The following is a 19501-nucleotide window of genomic DNA, read 5'->3' as shown; positions in this document are numbered from 1 at the left end:
TTTTAATTGTTTCTTGAAAAAAAAATTAATTCATAAAAAGAGCTTTATCATTGTTTTGAATTATTGGTCTTTAGACTGATCAGCTTTTGTCCCCTCATATGACCACATGTGAAGATGTTTGACAAAATGTTCGTTATATCGGATACTGTACAAAATGTTGATCTGAATATATAAAAAAAAGATGTGGTATGATTGTCAATGAGACAACTATCCACAAAAGACCAATTGACACAGACATTAACAACTATAGGTCACCGTACGACCTTCAACAATGAGCAAAGCCCATACCGCATAGTCAGCCATAAAAGGCCCTGACAAGACAATGTAAAACAATTCAAAAGTCTTTTTGATAGTGGCCATTACACCAACAACGAGTTGATTATCTATACTATTAAACGAGAAGACCTCATTTTGTGTGTCGCTTCTCTTCCTTCCACGATAAATTAATCATCATGCCTCTGTGTTCTATAGGTAACATGCATAGTCGCATTTGTCATTCATTCTTATGATTGTTCAGATTGAGATATATTTGGAGAAAAACGACAAAAAAGGAGTCCGGATATTGATTCCGACATCAGACTGACTTTTAGTCATAGATAAGACTTCCGGTTTGAAACATCCACAAGTACAACCAATCGTATGATAGATAACAAAAATGAAAAATAGATACGCCAATCAGAGCTTTCTCTATATCATGGTGTTTAGATCTCAATAACCACAACTATTATATCTTTTTAGACATCACACTTATTTATCGCGTTTATTATGAGGCAGGCATTACCTGTAAATGGGGACGAAGTCTGTATGAATTATTTTTTTGTAACTTAAATATTTGTTTAAAAAAAAAGAAACGGAAATACCGTAACGTTTCCGATTTTGGTTCTGTTGTTAGGAATTTAGCTGTAACGTTATTTAAATTATGACGTCATATGCAATGTAAACAAAGAAACGCTATCATCAGGTAACGTTTTTTCATATCAAGGAATTATTAAAAATGAAATTGGTATTGCGCGTTCCTTCCTATTTTATACTAGACTGATAAATATATATTTCACTCAAAGTTTCATACAAACGAGACCGGAAAAAGGAAGTACATTGTACATTTCTGCGCAGGTCCGGGATTTTAAAACACGACAAAAAAAATTTGAACGATTTTGAGTTCATTAGTACAATGAAAAATTCGGGAAATTTTCCCGTATTTTTTTTATTGAATTTTCTACTGTTATTGGGGACTCCGTCCCCATATTAAGACTTAAACTACGATTATACTACTTTAATATATAGAGACTCTCTGTATTCTGTCTACTGTTTTCTTTGAAATGTTTTCTATTTAAAAGGGATCATACCAGTTGCATATAATTGAAATAAGTAAAACATGTGGAAACAAGAATGTGTCCGTAGTACACGGATGCCACATCGGTGAGTTTCGAGTTGATTGTACTTCAACTTCATCAAAAACTACCTCGACCAAAAATTTTCACATGAAGGGGACAGACGGATTGACGAACGAACGAACTAACGAACGAACGCACGAATGCACAGACTAGAAAACATAATGCCCATAAATGGTGCATACAAGTTTATTGTTGAAAGTGAAAGTAGTGATTTGGCAAAAATGAAAGTAGGGTAAAGATTAGAGGGAGGCAGGACCTTTTTCGGGACGTCGGGGTCGATTGTTTTAAAGCTCGGGATTTGGGGATTGATCCTGACGGGATTTCGGGATATTAATTTCCTTAAATTCTGCATCTCGGGTTTCATGTTTTTAAGCACGGGATTTCGGGATGAAGATCCCTCCGACCACCCCTCAAATTAGCCTTAGTCGTTTATACAAGATTCATATCCTACCATTGGCATGTTAATAAGGCTTTCAAAAGAAAAATGAAGCATATCTATTTTATTCAGTAGACTAACAATGATCTTTATATAAGTAGTTACATTTTTTTCATGTTTGAAGCGGTACAAATTTTAAATTTAATTTGACTTTTACCAAAAGATGCATTGTAGCAAAGGAGAAAAATAATTGTGGTCTGAGGCCAGAAACACGAAAATAATTGAATTTAACAGAATGGAAACAAATATCCGACTTTGGAAAAAGGGAGAGGGCTTTTGATGTCTTTTATGAAATTCTCCATACATAATATCTTTTACCAAAAATCATCCTACAACAGTTCACAAGCTGTATATGCCCGCGATTTCGCGGGTGTGTTCTAGTTTTTTTTAATTTGCAGGGCGAAAGTTTACATTTTGAGATCCTTTCCTTTCGATCATTCTATAAAATTGAAATGTTGATCCAAATCGAATTGTTTTTACATATATGATCTTTTTGGGAAAATTACAAGATTTTTTGTCCAATTTATACTATAATTTCTTAAAAATGCTATACATATAATTATTGGAAACTATATTGGTCAAGCATGGGTGTTGGTCGAGTGATGTATAGGTACATATTCGAAAGAAGATGCCATGTTGATGAGAGTGGCCAAGTGTATTCCCGTCATCAGTTTCATAGGATACAATTGGTTAAAGTTACTAACCGCTGAAAAGAAATAACGGAAAAACAAATTAACACTGAAAACACTTTGCGCGAGACAAAAAGTAAACACGGACCCTTTAAAGCATTTGTGACATATTGATCCGGAATGATAAGCAGGTCCTGTGCAACACACACACTATGTTTCTCTCGAAGATAGAAAAGAATCTACGGGGAGTATAATTATATACTCAAAAACAGTTTAGCAAAACTTCCATTTAAAATAGTGGAGGTTAAACTTTGCTGGCATATCGCTTTCTTGAAAATTATACAAATTTGTTCAAATTTCAACCCTTATGTTTTTGTATGTCTCAATCGAATTACCCAGAAAAGAAAAAAAAAGTGTCAGAAGAAAGAAAGCGGCCCAAAAAGTGTCCAAAAAGTCACGGTAATTGTTGAATTGTTAGAATGGGCAAAATTTTGACTTCATTAAATGTCAAAATGTCTGTTATAGCCATTGTAAAATTTCAAGATTTAAAAGTCAAAAGATCAATTTTAAATCTATCTTAAGTAATACGCTTTCGTTTATACACGTATGAGGGTGTGGATTGGGTTATTGAGTGTTTACATAATAAACAATGAAAATGGAATATAAAATAAAACAGACAAAAATATAGAAAATTTACTATAAAAAAATGGTTAAACATTAACTGACTTTCAAATAAAAAAAGAATGTTCAGTATACAGAAATCAAGTTATTACAAATTCTAATGCAACGACGTTTGTAACGTTCATCTTAATTGAATAACGTCACTTATTTACATCTTCTTTCAAATACAAGTTTTAACGTTGTTTTCTGTCAGTTTCATTAGAATGGAGATAACTGTATTGTATTTTAAGCTCCGAAAAATATGGGTGGGTGAAGCATTTTTTTTTTCTTCGGCGCTTAGTGTCGATTTAAAATATAGGTAACACATGGCCACCGAAAGCTTGATGTTTTTCGAGCCTAGGTGGTCGAATGGTCTAGATCGCTGGACATCTAACTTTTTTGAGCTGTAATTTAGAGTAATTATCTATATAATATGTGTTTACAGCTATGTATCGCCTTCAATGTATCAATCTATCGTAGAGTTGTCACTTGATCAGACTTCCTTTTTTTATGATTTTCTGATGGCCTTCCTGCCTATTATTTCAGCTCCCCTTTAATACAAATCAAACGGTCGTTCCCTATTGTAGGTGTAGGCCAGATTTTTATTTTACCAAAATCAGAATTAAATTTTGTTTTTGAAAAATATAATCCCTCCCCAACTCTCACCAGAAAATGCTCCGTGACCCACGACAACATACAGAATAAAGCAGTATAAAGCAGACAGAACGCGTATCAATCAATAAAACAATGCATGTATGATCAAAGCGAGATAATCATGAACACTTAGGCATCCTTACTTGAAATTTATGATCCCGCTTCGTGTCATACGGCAAATTAGGTGATACGTTCGTGATTCGTACGTGATTCGTGATCTCACCGGTTACCTCTAATAGTACGTATTTACCAAATGCTACGGACACTTTTCATCATAAAATAAAAGTTATCTGTATTTTAAATCAATCGGTTTAAACTTAAGCCTGTTACCAAAAAATCTTACAAAATACGACGATATTCATCTGATTTACGACAGATTTTTTCACCATTAATGTGCCAATCCATTTCATAAAAGAATATGATTAAATGTACACAAATGTAAATTAACCGATTCTGACAAAAGGTTTCTTTTGGAAAGGTGTTGGATGGTGAGAATAAATTGCATCTAGTGTGAACTTATGATCCATGTCTAAGGCTTATTTTATAACTACCACAAGAAAAAACCAATATAAATTGTGTATTTTTTAGATTTGAAAGTGATGCGGAGTTTTGTGTCATGGTTTGATACACCATGTCACTTGTGTTGTAATATATAACATACTTGGCATTCTTATAATACCTGGACAAACATTAGAAGAACAACTAGAGTCATCCCGAGAGACACCATTACAGTCTAATCCGCCAGCAATAGGGGAGGGATCATTGCAAGTTCTGTGCCTAGTACGTCTGCCACCGCCACACGTTTGTGAACACCCAGTCCATTCATTCCATCTGCCCCAATTTCCATTCACTGAAAGTTTACAGTAGACACTTTCAAAACTGAATGAGGTCTCTACATATTGTAATTGTGATTTCGCCCATTCTTATTATTAAAACAATGTAATTGGCATATCAAAACATTTGGAAAAATATACAAATCGTCAATAGTTGGAAAACAGACAATCATATGACAATGAGACATTAGTACTTAGTATGAAGCGAATGACAAGCATTAAATACCTCTGCAAACATTTCAAAAGGGGACTCGTTTAATGTCTGCCATTTTATCGCTGTAAACTTACTGAATATTAATTACTGCGTGAAAACGCAAAATCGGCTATGTTTAAAAGAGGGACGAAAGATACCAAAGGGACAGTCAAACTCATAAATCGTAAAAATATACTGACAACGCCAAGGGTAAAAATGAAAAAGACAAACAAACAATAGTACACACAACATAGAAAACTAAAGAATAAGAAACACGAACCCCATTACAAAACTAGGGGTGATCTCAGGTGCTCCGGAAGGGTAAGCAGATCCTGCTCTACATGTGGCATCTGTCGTGTTGCTTATGTTTTAACAAATCCGGTAAATCGTCTAATTCGTTTATAGGTCACATTCATGGAAGGGAAGGGGATTGTAGTTACGACGTATGGAACATATCCGATATCATTTGTGAAACATTTTGCCATAACGGTCAACCAACTCGTGATGGCGTCCGTAAAATTTATGAAGGGATGATTTCAACTTCACCGATTTGAACTTTTGGTTTAAAAGCTTCCTTGTGAGCAGCAACCTTCTATCAAGAAAATCATGATAGGAAATGCAAGCAGGGGAATATCGTATCAATTGGGATACATATACCCCGTATGCAGGTGCTGCTGGAATGTTGCTACTTAGAAATGGAAAGTTCACAATTGGAAAGCTGAAATCATCCTTTTTGTCGTAACGTTTTGTATTCAACCGACCCTCATTGTCAATTTCTAGATGTAAGTCAAGATATGAGGCCGACTTAACTGTATCTGTTGTATCCTTTATCGCTAGTTCAATGGGATAGATGCGTTCAACATAGTCACCAAATTTTGAATTATTCAGTGAAAGAACATCATCTATATAGCGGAAAGTAGAGTTAAAGGATAATGCTAACTTCTTATCTTTCTTCCTCAGACGTTCCTGTATGAAGACCGTACGGTGACCTATAGTTGTAAGTGTCATTTTGATCTTTTGTGGATAGTTGTCTCATTGGCAATCATACCACATCTTCTTTTTTATATTATACATATCTTAAATATCACGGTTTTTAAAAAGCGTTAACAAGAGATACGACGATACTCAATTGATGACGACGGATTTTCGAACGATTATTGTGCAAATTAAACCCATACCATATAAGAATATGAATCTATGTACACAAGTGTAAAGTAACCAACGTCTGGCAAAGAGTATCTTTCGGGAAGGTATACAATAATGCTGACAGTTAATTACTCTATGATTTAAACTTACATAACTTAAAACTACATAAGTATGCTTCGTGTCGAAGTTCTCATTGTAACTGTCGTAAGTAGAAAAGCAATATAAAAGTGATATCGAAGATCTGTGTCATGACCATGTCACTTTTGTTGTTATATATAACATACTTGGCACTCTTACAATACCTGGACAAACATTAAAAGAACAACTAGAGTTCTCCTGAGAGCCACCATTACAGTCTAATCCGTCACCAATAGGGAAGGGATCATTGCAAGTTCTGTACCTAGTCCGTCTGCCACCGCCACACGTTTTTGAACACCCAGTCCATCCAGTCCATCTGCCCCAATTTCCATTCACTGAAAGTTTACAGTAAACACCTTCAAAACTGAATGAGGTCTCTACATATTGTAATTATAATTTTGTTCGTTCCTGATTTATTTAACAATGTAATTGGCATATAAAAACATTTTGATAAATATACCAATCGTCAATAGGTGCGAAAAAAAAACCAAATATATGTCAATGAGACATTGGTAACTCAAGGAAAGCATGTGACACGCAATAACTACCTCTGCAAACATTTCAAAAGGGGACTCGTTTAATGTCTGCCATTTTATCGCTGTAAACTTACTGAATATTAATTACTGCGAGAAAACGCAAAATCGGCTATGTTTAAAAGAGGGACGAAAGATACCAAAGGGACAGTCAAACTCATCAATCGTAAAAATATACTGACAACGCCAAGGGTAAAAATGAAAAAGACAAACAAACAATAGTACACACAACATAGAAAACTAAAGAATAAGTAAAACACGAACCCCATTACAAAACTAGGGGTGATTTCAGGTGCTCCGGAAGGGTAAGCAGATCCTGCTCCGTATTTGGCATCCGTCGTGTTGCTTATGTTATAACAAATCCGGTAATTAGTCTAATTCGTAAGGTCACATTCATGAAAGGGAAGGGGATTGTAGTTACGACGTATGGAACATATCCGATATCATTTGTGAAACGTTTTGCCATAACGGTCAACCAACTCGTGATGGCGTCCGTAAAATTTATGAAGGGATGATTTTAACTTCCCCAATTAGAACTTTTGGTTTAAAAGCTTCCTTGTGAGCAGCACCCTTCTATCAAGAAAATCAATTGGGATACATATACCCCGTATGCAGGTGCTGCTGGAATGTTGCTACTTGGAAAGTTCACAATTGGAAAGCTGAAATCATCCTTTTTGTCGTAACGTTTTGTATTCAACCGACCCTCAATGTTAATTTCTAGATGTAAGTCAAGATATGAGGCCGACTTAACTGTATCTGTTGTATCCTTTATCTCTAGTTCAATGGGATAGATGCGTTCAACATAGTCACCAAATTTTGAATTATTCAGTGAAAGAACATCATCTATATAACGGAAAGTAGAGTTAAAGCATAATGCTAACTTCTTATCTTTCTTCCTCAGAAGTTCCTGTATGAAGGCCGTACGGTGACCTATAGTTGTAAATTTCTGTGTCATTTTGGTCTTTTGTGGATAGTTGTCTCATTGGCAATCTTACCACATCTTCTTTTTTATATTATACATATCTTAAATATCACGGTTTAAAGCGTTAACAAGAGATACGACGATACGCAATTGATGACGACGGATTTTCGAACGATTATTGTGCAAATTAAACCCATACCATATAAGAATATGAATCTATGTACACAAGTGTAAAGTAACCAACGTCTGGCAAAGAGTATCTTTCGGGAAGGTAAATAATGCTGACAGTTAATTACTCTATGATTTAAACTTACATAACTTAAAACTACATAAGAATGCTTCGTGTTGTTATAATTAACATACTTGGCACTCTTACAATACCTGGACAAACATTAAAAGAACAACTAGAGTTCTCCTGAGAGCCACCATTACAGTCTAATCCGTCACCAATACGGAAGGGATCATTGCAAAGTCTGGACCTATATTTCCTGCCGCCGCCACACGTTTTTGAACACCTAGACCATCCATTCCATCTGCCCCAATTCCCATTCACTGAAATTTATAGCAGACTCTTTCAAACTGAATGAGGTCTCAACATATTATAATTGTAAATTTGTTGGAAAATAGATTTTGCAAGCACACAATGTTACCATAGTACGTATTAAATACAAAAAGACACTGTTCATGCTGAAAACAAACTTATCTAAAACTTAAATCCAACAGTTGAAACTTTAACAGTGGAATCTTTTTTGACAAATGCTTTTAACAAATAAGACAACTGTAACTGATTGCGGCAGATTTTGGTTATTGTGCAATCAATACCATGAAAAATATGAATGTGAAGTAACCAACATCCTACAAATTGTTTCGTACAGAAAGATTATGGATGCTGCCAGGATATTGCTTTAAAGTGTAAATGTGTGCCATGTCGAAGGCTTTGTAACTATCAGATGAAGAAAATCAATGCAAACGCGTTAAGATTTGTAAGTGATATTGGAGTTTTGTGTTATTGTAGTATATACCTTATCACTTTTGCTGTAATATGTAAAACATACTTTTGATTATGTATGTTGTATGTCCAAGTCAGGAGCCAGTTATTGTGGTTTGTTGATGTGTAAAAAAATTTTTTTTCGTAAATTCTTTGTACATAAATTTGATCGTTAATTTGATCGTTTGAATTGTTTTACATTTGTCATTTCGGGCCTTTCAAAGCTAACTATGCGGTATGGACTTTGCACATTGTTGAAGGCCGTAATGTGACCAATAGTTGTTAATTTCTTTGACATTTGGTCTCTTGTGGATAGTTGTTTCATGAGCAATCACACCATATCTTCTTTTTAATATTGGCATACTCAGTTTACCTGGACAAACATTAGAAGAACAATAAACGGACTCCAGAGTGACACCAGTACAGTTGAATCTGTTACCAATGGGGGAAAAATTTTAAAACCGTATGAGGTCTCAAAATATTCTAATTATATATATAATCCGCTTGCTCCTGATTTATGAATCATTGTAATTGGTATATTATAAAAATCATCACTAATGAAAAACATCATGACAATGGGATATGGTAACAGAGGAAAAGTTAGTGGCAATCAAAAACTAAGCGTGCAAAAATTGATAGGGTGCATTGTCACGATAATAAGAAGACAAAATGGCAGTACACGCGTTCCTTATTTGCATTCAGATTTAAAATCCCCTTTTTTATCATTGTTTGATACATTTTATCCAACTCGGCATACTAAACTTACCTGGACAAGCTTCAATAGAACACTGATCATTCTCTCCAGCATCACCAATACAGCCTGTTCCACCAAGTGGTCTTGGATTATTGCACTCCCTATTTCTAGACCGTGTGCCACCACCACACGTTTTAGTACAGATTTGCCATGTATTCCATTCTCCCCAATTCCCATTCACTGAAATAAATGGGACTATGTCATCGGACCATGGATAGGTCATTATCGAATTTGATGCATTACCGTATTGTCGTTTTTCCAACAGGTGTTTTATTACAGATTTTTTTATTAGAGATTATCAACTATTATCATCTACAATACAGCTGGTTCTTCTGAATTGTGGTCTTATATTAACGGCAACAGAAGGCTACCGATGATTTTATCTCATAAATGCATACAAACATTTTTTAAAACAAAGCGATTAGGAGGGAAAAGATAGAGGGATAGCTTTAACTACAATGAAAACAAACCACATTAACCCAGCCTTGTATGTGTCATTGTTGCTTTCGACATAATTTTTTCTTACAAAAATAATACAGTTACACATGTCTCCACTGAAACATATTAATGCTGGTTATTACTCATTGCGTCGGTTGTGGTTTCTTTGACCCACATTCCTTTCCAATTCTATATTCTGGACTTGATATTTAAATCCAAGAATACTGTTGATTTCTGTAATTCTATACATTGCATCTCGCATGTTCAATTTAAGGGAATCAAATGAACGAGGAATTGATAAGGATTTACTTGAAAGTGTTTCTGTCGAAAATAGATAGTTTCTTTTGGATATTCTAGCAACCTTTATCATTAAAATTCTGAAAGTGGGGTTCAGCACCCACTTCAATCAATCAATTATTCATTGATTGTTATGGTTGTTCACAGCTACTCCCCCCTTCCATTAATATAAAGATAACGAGATTAGAACATTTTCACAGTCTAACATAAGAATAAACATTACAAATCACGTGAAAAACTTATTTAAAAAATATTTTTTACTAATCCTATGAACATTTTTAAAGTTGGCAGGTGTCTAACACCTAAGTCTTCTCGGAAACGTAATTTTGAGCATCAATAACTTTACAATCAATTATCAACTGTTCTTGTAGTTATCAGTGTATTTCTTTACATTGACATATTTGAAATGGTTCAAATCCCACATTCACTGATTTTTTTTATGATAGTTCTTTATGTTGTTCTATTTCACAAATGTACCTGGTGACGAAAAGGATTTTAGCACTTGTAAAGATTTGAAACCCCGTTAATTTCAGTATTTGCGTGTCCAAAGTCAGAAATTGTTATTTGCATGAGTTAGTAATATTTGTTTTTCAACTTTTATTTTTACACAAAATTTTCATATATCACTTTATGAATGAGTTGTTTCTGAAGTGTTTTCTTGATTAACCTTGATCATAAACACTCATACACATTACAACGAAAGCCAATACAAAGTTCTCGAAAATAACAGGGGCTTATTGGATATTTGGGCTGACACTCAAATGTTCAAGATGTGTATCAATCAATAAAGTAGGACTGCCATTTGTAAAAATATCTGCTGTTACTTATAATTATCGCATGTTATATTTTATATTTGGCTCGATTACACAATTATCTAGATATAATAGCATTGCTTTAAAGGAATTTCTTTCCAACTTGAATTAAGAAATATATACAATGATCGGTTAAAAAGGTAAAAGCAAAAGCAGCCACCTTGGCAAATATTTTCTTATATCTTCATTGCTTTGGCAGTTAAAAGTTATACCACGGCATAATGTGCACTCAAATTTAAGGACTTAGAAAGATTCTTTTTGTAACTGTGTAACAGTTTTGTTTAGGATTTTGTAAAATTGTGACAATAAACGGTAGATTAATATAGGCATCGACCGCGTAATCTAAATTTCAAATGTCATATAGACAATCACTGTTACACGTATAAACTCCGTGAATGTTCTTTTTGCCACAAAATTCCAAATGTTCATTTATTTCAATTTTGCAATGAATACATGTATTACTGATGAAAACGTCGCTTCACGTTTGTAGACATTCAAAATATCATGTCTGTTTTAATCCGTATCTTTGCTTGTATGATATTATTGCACCTTTTGAAATTTCGTAATTTACAAGTCTACATAAGGAGTCATAAACCTCTATCATTATTTGTATCAAGTAAGAATTGTGCACCTACCTGCAGAAGAAATACAGATGATTAGACTTAGTACAAAAACTATATCCAACATTTTCAATCCTTCCTTTATGTGAATTGAACGAGGAAGTAGTATAAAGTATATATTGAGCTAACAAATGGTAATGATAGACTTTTTGTATCGTTTCTTTACAACTTATTTCAAATGTAGGTTTATGAGTATCAGTGATCTATGCATACTGGATATACATTAATGTGTAAGGTTACTCAGGTTAAATAGAATAAAACAAAAACAAAAAATACAAGCACTCTTTACAAACGAAAGTTTTAACAATGACTTTATACTTGATATGAAAACATGGTTATTCAATTTCGATTTACATATTCATGTTTTGGCTGCAAGTAAATATTTAACATCAAATTCTTTAGGGTTTTTTAAAGGTTTTTTTTCAGTCGTATGTTTCCTGGAACTTATAATGCAGGTGCAGCTCATTGACTCTGAACCTTTAAGACTAAAATACACTCAAGTAGAGATAAAAAGAATACAATTACAACATGCTCATCTTTCAATAATCGTGCATTTAAACACGCCTTCACCAGTTTGTGTCTGTTTATAATACACACCTTAAACAGAACTAGTAGGAATGTTTGAAAGACTTAATTAAAAGGTCCGTTGTGTTTTCTCTTATAGGTTGATGTGTTTCCCTCTATTTTAGTTTGTAACAGTAAACTCGAATTTATTTTCTCTCAATCGATTTGTGACTTTCCAACAGCGTGATACTACTGTTGCCTTTATTAATTCAGCAAACAGACATTAAATTTAGATTATACTTGTTTGTTCAACATATCCATAAAAAAAATGTTTTAACAAAAATATATATGATTTCACGATTCTCTTTTAATACAATCATTTCAAAGGTTCATGAAATATATCTGCTTGTACCTTCAGAAAAAAGTTCTACGGCTGTTCGTTTTACATTTTTAGTCATAATTTGGTTGAAAACTGTATGAAATGGCCATCGAGAGACTTACATTTTCGTTAATAGATGATTATGTCCCCTACCTGCATGCAATAGTTAAATGGCATATTCAATTAAAAGCCTGTTATCTTTTGAGAGCTATTTTTGTGTGTTTCTCTGTCCTGTATGTTCTCCCATTTATTTGTATTGTAGTCCGGTCATATAATGTTGTCATTTTAATGTTATATTAAACATTGCAATAAAAGCCGGAGGTTTGGCTAGCTACACAAACAGGTTCAACCCACCATTTTTTCTTAAAATGTCCTGTATTAAGTATGGAAAAATGGTTATTTTTATTTTATAGTTCGTTTCTGTGTGTCTTGCATTTTAGTGTTTATATTGTGTCGTTGTTCTCCTCTAATATTTGATGTGTTTCCCTCAGTTTTAGTTTGTAACCCGGATTTTTTTTCTCAATCGATTTATGTATTTCGAATAGCGGTATACTACTGTTGCCTTTATATAAGTACTTTACAATATGACAATGTCCATAGTCGTTTGGAATTTTTTTGTTATTAACTGCGTACACATAGAATCAAACTATTAAAGCTCTAACTCGAACATCTAGCATACAAGATGATTATAAACTGACAGTATCTATGAGGTGGCTACTAAACAGTGCTCTGCCAATGGCAATTTTGTATATGTATGTATATAGACTGATAATTACGTAGAGACATGGTATTCTTCCCGCGTAACTTATACAGTCAACAAATATGCAGTTTAAGCATATCAATGTAATTGCAATATAAACTACCTAACTGTAATTTGCCTTCAGGGTCATATTTAATGTACAAAAACATGTAAAAGCCTACCTCGCAAAATGAGGTGGAAATAAACGAACAATGTGTAGCAATAAAAACGAATTTGAAGCAAATTAAAAAAAAAAAGAAGAAGTTCTTAATACTTACAATCAAAGTGACAATTAAAAAAAAACAACTGCAATGTTCTTGATTTGGTACAGGGATTTTTCTGTGAAAATGAAGGGTTAAACCTTTTTATTTCATTAGATAAGTCTGCAACTTGTTGTTTATAGTTCCATTCTTGTAATCAAATTGGATGAGCAACCCGACCAGACATAATAAGTTAATATGACAATAACTGGGATCCAGCAGCCAAAACTGTATAAACATGTATCACAGATGTACAGTACAATGGTTCGAAAATTTACTCCACATTAAAAATAATAAACCTAAGACGCCAACCAGAAAGTTGTATTACATGCATATAGTTAATTTGATAATGACGTAGTTTATAGTACGTATCGTTTACAATTCAAACTTGCGGGATGCAAAAATAACCACGGGAAAATATATACTACATCAGCATTTCGAATCTCTAATTCTAGACTATCGTGAATTAGCGATGAAGTAAACGCTGAATATTCATCTATTAGCTTATAATACTTTCCGATGAACTTTTTGAGAATAAGGACAATTTGTTCTTTGGCAAATCCCTGGCTCATTTATCATCGCTCAGACACCGTTTGCAATGTCGCATTGAGAAAAGTATAATGCAAACGCAAGTGAATTTCGAGCGATTTATTTTCGCAACTTATGCGAAAAGAGAAAATATCGCGAATGTAAATCGACGTGAATACGCATGACCCTTTTCAACTACATCAAATAGATTTGAAAATCGCGAAATCAAATCACTAAGAAGTGGACTAGAAAGAGCTAAAGGCAAATACGGTTCCGCGAAAATAAGTTGGTTAACAGTATTGCTGCTCAGGTATAGAAAATATATAATTTGTAATTGAAATCGTGTCGTTTGTCATATAGTTTGGTACTAAGATGACCACTGTTGAGAAATTTGATATACTTGTCTAGAAGGCGGCTGTCATGTCTATGGTTCCTGAAATCAGATCTAGTTTAGAAAGATATGTTGATGGGACCAAATCAGAAAAGTTTGCATTGTAAAAAGATTGAACATCATCAATATACCTCTGGTGAAATTAAAAACTCTAGCTCCCTTTATAATCTTGTTTTTTTTAAATGTGTTTGACGGTATTCAGACTCATATCAATATAAATGAGTTTGGGTTAAAATCAATGAAAACTGGTTTTTGATGATAATTTTTTTTTAGATGAAGCAAATATATTATCACATTATCATTCAATTTAAAACATCATCAAATTGATATTATAATGAAAGTGATAAATTATCAAACTACTTTTTTGATAAAATCCCCGAAAATAGTAAACCGGAACATTTGTTATACTCCCTTTTTAACACACGACGACAAACATGATTGTTTACGGAAACTGACAAAATTCGAGAGCCATTGTTCATTGTTATAAATCAAAAATGGAAGATTTTTATTGCGAAATCTTCGAAAACAGGAAACCAGCAAATACTTCAAATGTTAAATTTGTCTTTATTTTATCATGACAAACAATGAGTATGATACATATCTTATATTTAGTTAAAACCTTCCTTAAAACACTTCATAACCTGAATAGTAAAAATCGTTTATTTTTATGATTATGTTAAAATAGATGTTGCCAAGCCTTTTTCAACATATGAATAAAACCTTGGACAGTTGTGTAATAGCACAACACAACTATGAACTATAAAGAATTGTGATGAATGACTTCTTATCGAATTTCACGGAGCACCTAACAAATTAAAGTAGCATCACGACAAAAGACACAATATAAAAACGGTCCATATAAGGATACTATAACCTAGTTCAAAGGCTATTATACAAATGATAATACAGTACTGATATTTATCATGTTTATGGTCAGCTTACTAATATTTCTTTTCCTGTGCCAATCAACAGTTCGAGCAAGTCCTTTTTTATACAAATAATTAAACAATCATAACAAATCAGTAGTTTTCAGATCTCAGACTTGCTCTATTTCAACAAAATTATATAAGCTTAGGGTGCCAGCATGTCCTCCTTTTGTTAAATATATTGATACTTAACAAATTTTCAGTAGTTTTTATACCACAGGCTGAATCGTATAACAACATTATATGAACGCATCAACCGAAACTGACTATGATTTCACTTGATTATGTTTTTTATATAGTGACTTATAAAAATCAGAAATATGTTTATCTCTGGATAGATTGTATTATAAAAATTGACCCCCCTCCCGCAATAAATTGTAGATGCTAGCATGTCCTTTTTTATTCATATATTGACTCCTATATCAAAAATATTTTAACGCAAAAAACAAAACTGACCATATTTGAACTTTAAATCCATATAGCCACATACTAAATACACAATATTTTGATGCCAGGATGGATTGTATAATATAAATGGCAGCAATATAGTAACACAATGACTAAAAAATGCTGTCCGCATCAAATAAGAGTGCCAGAATGCCATTTTATTGTTAAAAACAATGTCTTGCACAGACTTTGTAGGTTATTTATCATGTTTATAATACACATAATACAAGTATGGTGTGTATGGTGTACCATCATCCAGTCAACTTTACTTAGACTGACCATAATATTCATGATCATTGGCATAATTGTTAACTCAGGATGGATTGTATAAAACAAAGGACAGCAATATTGGTACACGACATGCACAATGGCCATCACGACTACACGATATTCTCAGTATCAGTTTAGAGTGCCAACATTTCTCTTTGTATTCAAACTATTGAACCGTCACTTAAGTTAGTAGTTCATGTTGGCTTGTATAGCTGAAATACTTAGTATTTGACTGAATCATCCAAACCTGATATCACTGATTATATTTGGACTTCATAATTGAAAGTAATTCTCTTCAGGGTAGACCTGCCCTAAGGAATTGTCCATAGCAGACTTGTGTACAGGTCTGGTTTGGGGCAGACTATTCAATGGGTCTGCAGCAGCCCTAAAATGGCCGACCCAGGTCTGGTCTAAAAGACGAAGTTAACTTGCCTTCTTAACAATTTTCAAGATACCCCGAAAAGCAGTCGAAAAGGCTGCACCAATTTGTACCATTTAATTTGATATTTTCTGCTATGATGATACCGTTATGTGTTAGTTAAGTGTTAATCTGTTAGATTTGTTTTTTTTTTGTATCGGTAGTTGTCTTTCAATTACCACTACATTTAATTCATTTTTTTTATTCCGTTTATAAAAATGTTGCAATGTTTAATGTTATAATAAATGGAATGTTCATTGGAGTTTTTGATACAATTATTTTTTCTTTGATCTTGATGATATGCATACGATTAATTTGTAACTTGTCATCTATATTCCCATGTCCAAATACCAATAAGGATTGTTTGATCAGTGCGACTTCTGCATCTTTACTTGGAACACCATCAGTTCAATCATTTCATTCAGCTCTGTATCAAAATAATCACAATGCAAGAAAACCTATCAAACGGACTAGATACTCCATAACGAGGCGCTGTTAAAATATTGCTATGTAAAAATTGAAGTTCAGAAATTGTAACATGTCTTATATATTTAAATACGTTACTTTTTTGTCAAACATGATGTCTTCGGGGTTTACTTAAATATCATATGTTGTGTTGTCTAAATTCACATTGTGTGTAGTAACATTATAATCGTTTAATGTTACGATATATATATATGTTGGTAGACTTCTTATCCCCAAACCTAGGGCTTCGGTACTGGCATCAAAATACGAATATCATTTAATCGACATGTGCTGTTCTGTTTGCAATACCTTTTGTTTTCAATGTATATGCTGCATTTGCATTTCGACGTTTTAATCAACATTGAATTTCAAAATATTTCTGGGAAAGAAAATGACTGATATACCTGTTACATCAATTGTTGAATTTGTACTGTTAAAAAAAGTAAAATCACAAAAATACTTAACCGGAAAATTCAAAACGGAAAGTCCCTAATCCAAATTAAAAGCTCAAGTACACCAAACGAATGAGGTATAACTTATCAGATATTACCATTTCTATGGCATGGTATTGGTTGCAAAATTTCGATATTTATCATTTCATTTCAATGCAATACTTTATATTTAATTGGTATATTTCTTTATTTAAATGCAATTTTTTTCATTTGAATGGTATATTTTTTCATTTAGATGCAATATTTTTTTATTTAAATGGTATAATTTTTCATTTAAATGGTACATTTTTTCAATTAAATGCAATATTTTTAATTCAAATGGTATAGTTTTTCATTCAAATGGTATAATTTTCATTCAAATGCATTATTTTTTATTCAATCGGTTTAAAAAAATCATTCGCATGCAATATTTTTTATTCAATTGGTATTATAGTTTTTTTTATTTATATGCAATAATTGCATTATGGGAAATTCTTTGACGTTTTAAAGTCAGGTTTTCAACAACGTTTGTGATTGGTCGATAATTGTTTGGATTTCTCCCCTTTCTTTCTAAACATGGGTGAGCAGTAATTAAAAAAAACGCTTCAGAATATTGCCCCTCTAACTAAATCTGGCGGTCGTGCTAGTTCGTGCACTGGCAATTAATGCCAATAATATCCAGGTGGTAAAAAAAATGCGAGTGACAAGTAATAATAATTAGTTTGACACACAACTTGTTCATGGATAGAAACAGATGCCTGCGTGCATCGCAAAAACATCTTCAATAAAAACCCTTTCTGAAGAAACTCCCCTACAGTCTACACATAGAAATAAATAAAATATACATAGCTAGACCCCCCCTCCTTTTCCCCCTCTAAGTCTAGATACATGTTATCATGACGTTCCTTTGTGCTACGTGTATATTATTTTTTAATTTTCCAGAGAAGTTGCAGGAGGGCAAACATAAAAAAAATAAAAAGCCTTCCAGGACGTTATAATTATTTGAACTAAGCCATCTCTTTTTTTGCTTCATAAAGAAAAAAAATCACATAATTACAACAGCAGAACCAGAGACCCCTTGACAAGTAGAGACATAAGCTGTTATACTCCGGAACTAGTTCTTTAGTAAAGACAATTGAGGATAAATTGGAACCAGTTACTAACCCATGTCACAACAATAGTCCTATCAGTGGCGTAGCAAGGCAATTTTTAAGTGTACGCCTCAACCTCAGCGAGGGGTTTCACTTTAAGAGCCCCAATCGGATCCAGATGATAACACGGTCGGTTCGAGGAGGGGAGGCCCATTTCTGTCATTAAAAACTTATCAATACATGTAGCGAGTTGAACATACTTTAGAAACTATTTTTTCAATCTTTTATGTTTAATGTATTCATTGTGTTGATCTGGAATCTATTGGTCATTGGTGTTAAGAGAAAATATTAAAACCAGTAACTTTGACATATGTGTAAAAGGAACCGTTTGTAACGCAATAACTCGACGAAAACACCTTTTTATGCAAATTTCGTTAATGGATATGAAATGATTAATTTGCATAGATGTTTAGGTTCATTATGAAAATTCGAAAAGGGTTCTGTTAATTGCTAAAATATAAGTCCGTATGACAATTGAAAAATTAATAAAAAATACTCTCAAAATGTTGCTTTAGGCATAAATCACACAAAAGCTTTTGCCAATGTTTCGTAAAATTTGATGGAGGTTTGATAATGTAATTGAAGTGTAACAAACTTAAACCACAGACTGTATATCTACTTGTTAACTGCAAAATGAAATTCCTTTTTAGTTAAATACGGGGAAATTAAGAATATGAACTCATCATTAAGCTCTGGGTACTCTTTTGAGAATAAAAAAACTTCTGCCAACTTTCGTAAAATTTCATGAAGGTTTGACAAAATTGCTGATATTAAAAACAATTTAACCACATATTGAACATTAACGTTGACGCCGCCGACAAATATAGATTCACTATAATTTCTTTTCTACGCGTCATAATTGCCACATGCTCGGCTTAAATTCAAAGCACATACCGAATCTCAGATGATTATACCAATACCAATACCAAATTATTTATTATAGTGACATGTGTTTTATAACAATATGCAATATTTCAATAAGCAGTTGTAATTACATGTATCAACACCCGGCCCTTTGGACCTATAAGTCACTTTAAACATTTATACATAAAAAAAAATAATAATCATTTAGTAGCGGACAAAGTTAGAATTTAAGTTTGATTGTTCCTATACAAAAAGTTTTTTCTTTTATTAAATGCATTGTT

At 33.0% G+C, this 19501-nt stretch overlaps 1 protein-coding gene across 1 annotated transcript in view; it reads right to left on the bottom strand.

The window, feature by feature from the left end:
• Nucleotides 1-9503, bottom strand: part of LOC139482959 (uncharacterized) — a 131833-nt gene extending 122330 nt beyond the window's left edge. Inside the window, exons 1-4 of the mRNA XM_071266987.1 lie at nucleotides 9293-9503; nucleotides 7920-8090; nucleotides 6248-6418; nucleotides 4453-4623 (exon numbers count right to left, since the gene is read on the bottom strand). Coding sequence (XP_071123088.1) covers nucleotides 4453-4623; nucleotides 6248-6418; nucleotides 7920-8090; nucleotides 9293-9503 — 724 coding nt within the window. The remainder of the gene's footprint in view (nucleotides 1-4452; nucleotides 4624-6247; nucleotides 6419-7919; nucleotides 8091-9292) is intronic.
• Between the last annotated feature and the right edge of the window lie 9998 nt (nucleotides 9504-19501).

Source organism: Mytilus edulis, chromosome 7 (assembly GCF_963676685.1).
Source record: "Mytilus edulis chromosome 7, xbMytEdul2.2, whole genome shotgun sequence".
Lineage (NCBI taxonomy): Eukaryota > Metazoa > Mollusca > Bivalvia > Mytilida > Mytilidae > Mytilus > Mytilus edulis.
The sequence above is the reverse complement of the archived record's forward strand: the minus strand, read 5'-3'. Positions and strand labels throughout refer to the sequence as shown.